Raw genomic sequence first — 10,117 nt, 5'->3', positions numbered from 1 at the left:
TATCTGCCCGCAATTGTGTACACTGGCCTGAAGGAGGCGGAGAGCTGCCCGAGAACTCCATTGTTTAGAGGGTTAGTTCTAGACCCCTTGCCAGTTATCAGAAATCAATATTACAGCAGATAAGATGGCAAGTGGAGCATTGTGTCGTTGATATTCGAGTAATTAGGTCGATACTCGTGCGGACGATTAACACGAAATGGTGCGACATGAAATATCCTGACGCGAGTCTTAATAGACGTATATAAAGCCACTACTAATGCAACGTTTTACCAATCCCTGATTGAGTTCGGCGACTGAGAGGTAATCATAGCCCGCGGGTCCTCAACCCTCCCTCATTTTGTATATTCAATATGAAAGCTACGAAGAATGCGTTTACCTAAAACGTACCCTTTTTCATGGTCTCTCTGAAAACTATTCAGTTAATTTCTTGATTCGCAGTGTAATAACCAATTCGGGACGTTGAAAACGTGAGCACTTCGGCATTTCAGTTTACATCCGCGTGTTTTACTACGCTACTCAGCTTATTTTCTTGCATTTTGTCACTTTATAAAAGAGCACACAAAAAAGTAGGGAATATTGGCTTTTATGTACTTCCAACAACGATGCGTTATTGTTACGTATTTCTAGTCGCGAAGCTTTGACTGAAATCAACAATATTTCGTACTTGTGAATAATAAGTCCAGCATTAAAATTTAACCATTAGATCGTTTAGTGTTATGAAAAACAGAAGTTATGATTAGACTGCTCATTAGCACTAATTAGTGGAGCGAACCGTTAGTACTGCCGTCTACGATAGAACGCAAAAAACAAGCTGGTAAAATTTTAAAACCACGTGTGGTTTATCAGAAGCGTGTAAAGGCCTCGCAAAATCAGGAGACAAGACACTGCTTAGACTACACTAATATATTAATGTTATTCCTCATAGGATTTGGCGTTACTTTGAGTGTCTGTGTGCGTGTTTCTGTGTGTGTGTGTGGTATTATTGAAATTATACCTTATATTTTGCAGGTCTCTAAATCAACAAACATGAAGACCACTGTGTGTGTTTTCGTAGTTATGCTTGCAGTTACTGCCACATGTGAGTATTTATCTGCAAAGTAGTCTTTGTTATGTCACTCTAGTGTGTCCTGAACGACTCCCGGTCACTGACTGTGCAAACGCTTTATATCTTTCTCAGATGGCGCCCCTAGGTAAGTGGTGTCAACATTTTTTTCTTGTTATGCCAAACAATTTAAAGCTCATCATAAACACAACAGAACGCTCATCAAAGGTGCTCGAGATGTATTCGGAATTGTTGTGTTCACTGCATTAAAAGCTTTCTTTTTCTACCGTAGGCTCCCTGTCAATGAAGACGACCATGGTAAGCAATGGTTTTATTGTCATAACAAAATATATAGCCAGGATACTTACCAGTACTAATTTTAGTACAAACGCACACAATACATTATAGGATTTCACAGGTAATCCTGAATTGTTGATATGCATTCCCTTGCTAATAAATTGTAAGAGTTCCGGTGGTTTTGTACGCTTTCTTATGAAGTATATTGGCAAAGAGAGTACATTACGTGACTTATTATCGCCAAAATTATGGGCCTGTTTTTCTTCACGAGTAAAAATCACAGAGTTATTTTGACCTCTGTTTTTTTTTTGCACTTTCCTACCTGCATCGGATGCAAATCACATGTGAACTGTACATTTACAATCCCGAGCCTTGCGCCAAGCTGAATTATTAATATTTTTTTTAGTTTTCATTATACAAAAAGCGTGTTTTATTAGTAATCCTTAGCTTTGCTCGAGCCTTAGAGCTTGGGTATATCTTCTGATCCCATACATAGTGAGTGACCCAAAACATCCAGTTAATACACGTGTACACGTGAATATACACGCAGTTCTCTCATTACGTACTTCAGATTAGGTATCGCTATTATTATGATTAAAAAGATTCCCTTCATAGATTGCAGCCGCTCTTAAATAATATGGTGAACATCCCTATTCGGACCACATTTCTCAGGCTTTCCTGGCTTACAAAAACGCTTGCTTGTACCTATCATCTGCAAATGAAAAGAAAAGAATTGGTAAAAAAGCAGCGTGTAACCTAAAATATACCATTTACTTACCAAGTGAAAATGCTCACAGCATGGCGTCTTTTTACTGCATGTGACCAATAGCACTCAACATGATATTTTAAAATCGTTGATTGTATTTCTACACCGCATCAGTAGAAGACGCTGACTGAACTGCTCGGGGAATGTGCCTTTTGTCCAACACACTTGCACAGTCTGAAAGTAAAAAGTTTATTTCTGGTGCAATGGAGCTCCGGTCCTTGTCTTTTTTAACTTGTCATTATTTTACTAATAAGCAAGGCCACCAGCGGTAGTGACATGAAATTACGTCTCCGTAACTATATTTTTTTGTGTTTCAATGAAACGCGCGTTCCAGGTGATGCAACCGCTCCTTACTGGAAGGCGAAGCTAGGCTGGATCCTCGAACAGATCGGCAAGTTCCTCCAACAGTCAGCTGCCTCTTACTCCTCCGAAGATGGCGCCGCCACGTCTCAAGATATAACCGTCGGGCAGATTAGGAAAGTAGCGGAGGTGCTCAACAAGGCTGCTGATGCCATCGAAAAGGGCGAGAAGTTTGAACTGTTTTGAACAATAAACCATTTTTGTATTCACGTGGCTTCCGGCTCACGCTCAGTAAAACTTCGTCCGCTTAGAGAAAAGGCCATTTGAGACAACGAAAAAGTGCTGTGTGGGAACCTGCCAAAACAATGGAAAAGAATAATACAAACACAACGCCAATTTTGAATTCATTCCATTGCTAACGATTTCCGTGTTTTATATTCCGCATTCGTATGCAGCCATATCGCATATTGTAAGGGGTCATGGAATTCGACATTTAAAACTTACTATGAACCTGGGCTCAAAGCGCGAAAACGAGCCTGTAGAGTAATCACCTACTCACGTGAGGATCAACCTAGTTTACCTCTGTTTTTAACGATGAATATGTTGCCCTATGATGGGATATATGAATTAAAAATTGCCACATGTGTTTTCAATATCGTCAAGAACAACCTACCTTTTCATATTTTCGTATTTTGCACATTCGTTCATGTCAATAGAACTCAAGCATACAAAAATGTTATCCTTCCTTCAACCGAAAACATTTACGGGCCCAATTGCTGTGGTTTTCAGGCCCAAATGTCTGGAATAAATTATCAGCAGATAAAAAAGAAACATATTTCATCAGTGCTAAAAACACTTGTTTATTCTTAACGATGTTGTTTAAGTGTGAACAATCATGATGTCACTTTTTTTCTTGTAAGTAGTTTTCTGAAACCTGGTACGAAAACTCTTTTTTTCCTTGAGGTGAACCATGTAAATTTTAACCTTGGATATTAGTGAATCAAATTACCTTGTTTACTGTCTTTACACGTCTCTCAAAAATGTAACTGTACACTAACGGACACGTTTTTTTGTGCACTTTGACATCTGAATATGTGTATATGTGTAGTAACTATACCCATACACATTCCTCTACCCTCCTCTAGTACAGAGAAATCTATTTTTTTTATTTTTATTGAATCCACAACTAGACTTTGGTTATGGGTTCAACCAGTTTTGGTATTTTTGTATAATATGTCTGCAAATAAAGGACCGAAATAAATGTAATTAGGAAGTACAATCAAGCTACCACGCATGAGCCCCACTGTAGCCATTATGTTTATTTGTGTCACGTTGCTGCGCAGAAATGTCGAAGCTGAAAGTTTTAGAACTCGTCTTCAACAGATTGCATTTGAAGAAAGTCTCCATCCTAAACGATTGCCACTTTCTTAATCTCGTTATATTGAAGCCACTAAAGCGAAAAAGGCGGCAAAACCAAGGGGCGGCAAGCCAAGACAATGACGCTGATGTTGCATATTAGAGCAGCGTTAAATAGCAGAAAGTTGAGTAGTGGAAATAGTTCAAAGGCTCTATGAAGACGTGGAATCAGCAATGAGTAAGGTGAAAACACAGCATGCTATAATTATGGGAGACTTCGATGCAAAAGTAAGGAACAATTAGGCTGGAGACCAGGCAGTAGGAGACAATGGCAACGGTACTAAATATGCCAGAGGGCAACTACTAGTAGAATTCGTAGAACGCAATAAATTACGGATTTTGATAACCTTCTCACTGAAAGTCAGGGAACCGTAAGTGTACATGGAGGAGCCCTACTGGCGAAACTAAGAACAAAATAGACATTATACTGAGTGAAACCCAGGCATTTAGCGGGATGTGGAAGTGCTTGGCAAGGTACGATGCAGTGGCCATAGAATGGTACGGTCCCGAATTCATCTAGACTTGAAGAAACAACGACAGAAACTGATGCGCAAGAAGCCAGTCAATGAGCTAGCACTGAGAGGGAAAGGACAGGAACTCCGGGTCTCGCTTCGGAACAGGTACTCGGCTCTTAGTGAGGAAACCAGCCTTAGCGTTGACGCACTCAATGATAATCTGACGAGTATCATTACGGAATGCGCAGTAGAAGTTGAAAGTACTGTAGTTATACAGGGCACTGACAAGCTATCCCAAGAAACAAAGAACCTCATTAAGAAGCGTCAAAGCATGAAAGCCTCAAGTACAACAGACGAAATAGAGTTGGTAGATCTTTCGATGTTGATTAATAAGCGTAAGGTATCCGATGTAAGAATGTATAACATGGAGAAAATTAACACGCTCTGAAGAATGAAGGAAGCGTCAAAGCAGTGAAGAGAAAACTTGGGATAGGCAAAAACCAGATATATGCACTAAAGGACAACGAAGGCAAAGTAACTACCAATATGGATAGGATCGTAAAATTAGCGTAGGAGTTTTACAGAAATCTGTACAGTAGCCAGCACAATCACGACCCTGACATAAGAACTAGCAGTAGCACAGATGACGCCCCACCAGTATTGACAGAAAAAGTCAGAAAAGCCTTGGAGAGCACGAAAAGAGGCAAAGCTGCTGGTGAGGATCAGGAAATATATCTGCTCAAACATAGAGAACGGATTGGGTTACAAAAATTTGCGACCCTGTTTACAAGGTGTCTCCTGAAAGGAAGAGTACCAGAATCTTCGAAGAATGCTAACATCATCCTAATACAAAAGAAAGGAGATGACAAGGACTTGAAGAATTACTGGCCTACCAGCTTGCTCCCCGTAGTATAAAAGCTATTTACAAAGGTAATTGCTAACAGAATTAAGACAACATTATTATTCAATAAACCAAAGAAACAAGCAGGATTTCGATCAGGCTACTCAACAATCTACCAAAATCATACTATCAAATAGGTAATATAGAAATGCTCAGAATATAGGCAACCACTATACATAGCCTTCTTAGATTACGAAAAAGCGTTTGATTCAGTAGAAATATCAGCAGTCATGCAGACACTGTGGAATCAGGCCATGGACGAAGCATATATAAACATCTTGGAAGAAATTTACAGGGGATCAACTGCTACCATAGTGCTTCATAAAGAAAGCAACAGAATACCAATCAAGAAGGGTGTAAAGCAGGGGGATGCAATCTCCCCAATGCTAATTACCGCGTGCTTACAGGAGGTTTTCAGAGGCCTAGAATGGGAACAGTTAGGCATAAGAGTTAATGGAGAGTACCATAGTAACCTGCGTTTCACCGATGACATTGCATTGCTGAGTAACTCAGGGGACGAATTGCAACTCATGATTATGGAGTTAGACAAGGAGAGCAGAAAAGTAAGTCTTAATGTTATTCAGCAGAAAACGAAAGTAATGTACAAAAACCTCGGAAGAAATCAGCGCTTCTAGATAGGTAATATGGCACTTGAAGTTGTGAAAGACTATGTCTACTTCGGACAGGTAATAGCCGCGCAGCCGAACCACGAGACTGAAGTAATTAGAAAAATAAGAATGGGGTGGAGCACATTAGGCAAGCACTCTCAAACCATGACAGGTATACATTGCCGCTATCCCTTAAGAAGAAGGTATATAGCAGCTGCATCTTGTCGGTACTTAGCTACGGAGCAGAAACCTGGAGACTTAAAAAGAGGGTTAAGCCTAAATTGAGGACGACACAACGCGCAATGGTAAGGAAAATGGTAGGTGTTGCCTTAAGCGACAAGAAGAGAGCAGAGTGTGTTAGGGAACAAATAGGGGTTAAGGATATCATAGCTGAAATCAAGGAGAGGAAACGTACATGGGCCAGGCATGTTGCATGTAGACAGGATAACGGTTGGTCATTAAGGGTATCTAACTGGGTCTCTATAGAAGGCAAGCGGGTTAGGGTGAGACAGAAGATTAAGTGGGCAGATGAGATTAAGAAATTTTCGGGTATGAATTGGCAGCAGCAAGCACAGGACCGAGTTGACTGGCGGAACATGGAAGAGGCCTTTGTCCTAGTGGACGTAGTCAGGATGATGATGATGATGATGATAATGATGATCATGATGAAATAGCGAAAAAAGGGGTCCTCTCAAGAATCTAGAAAACTTGCATAATATTTACTCTAAAAACAACTATGCTGATACCATCCGTGTAACTCGTGGCTGTTGTCGACATCTTGATAAAAAAAAAGAATGAAGGAGTGCACCCAACATTTTGAGGCCATGTTTAGCTTGCGGTAAAGTTCAATCATTCTCCTAAATGCTGCGTCTGCGCCTCAACGAGAACTTAAAATTTGTTAAACGCGAGAGTGTAGCTATACTGCTTGCATTTGAGCTAAACGTTAAACTATAGCTCCACTGGATAAAGCATTCACACATTCCCGAAAGCGAGTAATCCTAACGCCAGTAGTCCGAATACGCAAATTTCTCATGAGTATTATACTCTTTGAAATATTTGTCATCGCATTTTTTCTTTTGTTTTCCTTTTCGTGAACCCTTACACGAATTTGTGAATTTGCAAGGGGTCGAGCAAAATAACTTTTATCAATTTAGCGGCCATTTTCAACCCACGTATTCTTCTGTGCACCTACAGTAAAACCACCTGGTTTTTTTATCTTGGTCATCAACATCGCCATCACATCTTCTTTTTTGAATTTTAAATGCTTGGCCAAACATTTAGTGCATGGATTGATGTTCATGAACTAAAGATGGGCTGGTGATAGCACACCATGCTCCTGCCGGAAGACACTCTTGTATATGGAGGGAGCGGCTCTTTCACACCAAATTTTAGAGACATAAATTGATGGCAGCCCTATTCAGCATACTGGAGTGGTAAAAATATACGGTAAGTGCACAATTTTTTCTCGTACTATAGATTCAGAAACTAGAGTCAAGAGGATGACAGATATCGATTAAAATGTATAAGCCTAAGGAAATTATTTTGAAGTTGTTTATGAGTTTAACGGAGGTGTGCTTTGCGTTATTAGAAGACTATCTCCATGCTGTCGTTTCCGCTAAGAAAAGCTCACAGAGTATAACATTACAAAAACCCGAAATCCTTTAGCATGGTGAGCAACGCCAGAAACTCAGTCGTAATTAGGGTATTGCACATGTGTTTTTCAATACTTGCTGAGAAAATGTCACAATGTACTGGAATGATATTTTTCTCCCCACAAACATCCTGTTTCTGTACAGATAACTCCCCCGCAATTACAACGAGCGTTTTTCAAAGGTATAAGAATGAAGGCTAAAAAAACTTCTCATTTGAAAGCCTGCTATAGCCCTGCACCCGCGCTGCATGGATGTCACTCTTCCGAAACCAACTGCTTCACGCAATTCTAGACAGCTCTTTGTCTGCAATTTATTAACGTGGATCTTCAAATCTCACAGACAGAGCTGCGATAGCAACCAGGGCTCCCGATCTTACCTTTGGGTGGTGATTGTCACATGCATGGGCAGAAACAATAGCATTCAGGGAGCCTAGCAGTACATTATCGAAGCTTGAGCTTGGAACCGTGTACTATTACGGAAGTTCCAATAAGGCACTAAAGTTTGTGTTTCTTAACAGCAAGATACAAAAACAAGTTATGGGTATGACTTCGATATTGGTCTTGTGAAATTCCCAAGAAACCCGAGGTGATCTTCTTACAAATATAAAACAACAGTTCTGTTACTTCCGGGGGTGTTATATCAACTGCATTGACGTTCTTATGCTGATTTTCTTGGGCTTTCTTGCTGAATGATTCGTTAAGAGCAACCTTAAACCAGTATTTTCTGTCATGCTGCGTCCAGCTGATCATTCGCTTGAAAATTAAAAGGAAATAATAATAAATCGAAAAAACGAGAACGAAAAAAAGCCATGCCACTGGTGGAAGCACTTCTTCCGGTGGGCAGCTTTAGGTCACTACCTTCCGATGGGCCCCTTTTTGTTCATCAAAAGCGTCTCATCTTGACAATTCGTGAACATCTGCTAGGGCCTCGTGAGAAAACTAGATTGAAGTCAAGCAGAACCTAGGAAATGTTTCAAAAACAGCGGGCCGTGAACACCTTGCCTTCAGCCCGCTGCCCGCACATGACTGTCTTTGCGGCGAATATTTGAAAATTTCTAAATTATTATTTTAGTCAGTTATACATCAATGTAAGTTATTGTTTTTGTGAAGCAGCCGTGTGATCGCCCTCTTTTGAAACATAACCGTGAAAAAGAACTATACCTGAGAACCAGCTTCGAAAATTTATACGTTTTACAGTGAAAGCTGTCATGAGATCAGAGCACGGATCACGAGCGGTGCCGTAGTTGTCCGACGCCGCCGCAGGTGTCCGTAACATATTCAAAGAAAAAAACTTAGTAAAGAAAAAACACCGAAGACACAGTAGGGCTCGAGCACAAGTGCACTGCGTGCCAGCGCAGTATTCTACCTCTGAGCCACGGCGTTGCTCCAAACTTTCCGCAATGTTGCCTTACACAGGCTTGAGGTCGGGAAATCAATCTCGTTAGTATGACTTATAAAGCGTTTTAAAACAGCGAAAGAACAATCAGCCGTCGTACAATGCGAATAGCGTAACGAGTGGGTCGTTTAATTCCCCAACCTATTACAAAAGCTTGTCCTTGATCACCTATTAACTGTGGCGCATATCCACTTCAGGCACAATTCTTCGTCGTCGCTAGCCACTTCATGAACAATTGGCACAAAATTCCTTGCAAGTGTTAAGCGGATACCACGCTTCTCAGAAGAATAACGAAGGATAGCAAAGCGAACGCCAGCCTACTACCCATAAATTACGATTAATAATGCCGAAGTTGGTACCCAGCAAGTGTGCTTGCAGCAGTTACCCAATGAGTGTTTAGAAAAGAGTCTGAAAGGCCGCTCTTTTAGCTTTCGCTGTCAATCTGCGATGCCTTCCGCGCATACCTGGTGTTTTTTCAGTTCGGTGTTGACGAGCTGCTACAATCATTGCGCCGTATTTTCTTCATTATTTGCCTGTAAAGAAGATATGGCTAAATAATTCTGTAAAATGACAGAGTTTTCTCAGAAGTTATACAATCTATCTCTCTCCTGTGTCGTTCTATCTTCTTCACTGTCCCATCTCTTGCTGGACTGACTTGCATGACTTGGGCCCGCAGGCGGAGGGAAGTTTCAAACTCTCGCTCTAGGAATGCGTACAATTCAAATGTAACCGACACGCCATGCACGAAGGCCGCACCTCCAGGTCGAAGTTTATCGGCAGTATGCTTGCGTTCACAACTATTACCACCCGGTTCACAAGCTTTGAGGTTCGGAGTACTTTAGGGTTGTATGATGTCGTCGTTGCTTGGATGTAGCGCACCCTAACGCCAAAGAGAAGTTTCTTTCTCTTGTCTTTCGAGAGCCTGGGTGATGATGCTAAATTCTATGCCTTTTAGGTAAAGCACGAATTAAAATTGAAGAGAAAACACAAAGTAAGCAAGAAATTGTAAGCAAGAGAGAAATTAAAAAAGAATAAAATAAAGAAGGAATAAAAAGAACAAATCTCATATCCACGGAGTAAATGATGATAAGTGAGGCGAAGCGCTGGAGGGTTTCATCGCTAAACCTTGAACTATCGGTGAATATCACCCACTACATCATCAAAGACTTGACAATCACTATATATATATATATACATATATATATATATGTGTGTGTATGGCACAACGGGAGCGTTGTGAACAAGGATAAATATATTTATTTCCCAACAGTTTCGGGAGGGGTCC

At 40.7% G+C, this 10,117-nt stretch overlaps 1 protein-coding gene across 2 annotated transcripts; it reads left to right on the top strand.

The window, feature by feature from the left end:
• Window positions 1-223: 223 nt before the first annotated feature.
• LOC119178193 (uncharacterized) lies at window positions 224-2,674 on the top strand. Of its 2 annotated transcripts, none has more exons than XM_037429383.2 (5): window positions 224-300; window positions 1,009-1,078; window positions 1,178-1,190; window positions 1,335-1,360; window positions 2,440-2,674. In XM_037429383.2, exons 2-5 carry the CDS (start codon window positions 1,027-1,029, stop codon window positions 2,649-2,651), a joined length of 303 nt encoding a protein of 100 aa, XP_037285280.2. In that variant the 5' UTR covers window positions 224-300; window positions 1,009-1,026; the 3' UTR covers window positions 2,652-2,674. The 2 variants fall into 2 exon arrangements, with proteins under 2 accessions (XP_037285280.2, XP_037285281.2); XM_037429384.2 differs by lacking the exon at window positions 224-300 and adding an exon at window positions 343-467.
• Window positions 2,675-10,117: the final 7,443 nt, after the last annotated feature.

Source organism: Rhipicephalus microplus, chromosome 1, assembly GCF_043290135.1.
Source record: "Rhipicephalus microplus isolate Deutch F79 chromosome 1, USDA_Rmic, whole genome shotgun sequence".
NCBI lineage: Eukaryota > Metazoa > Arthropoda > Arachnida > Ixodida > Ixodidae > Rhipicephalus > Rhipicephalus microplus.
Note: the sequence above shows the minus strand (reverse complement) of the source record. Positions and strands in the feature narration are given on the sequence as shown.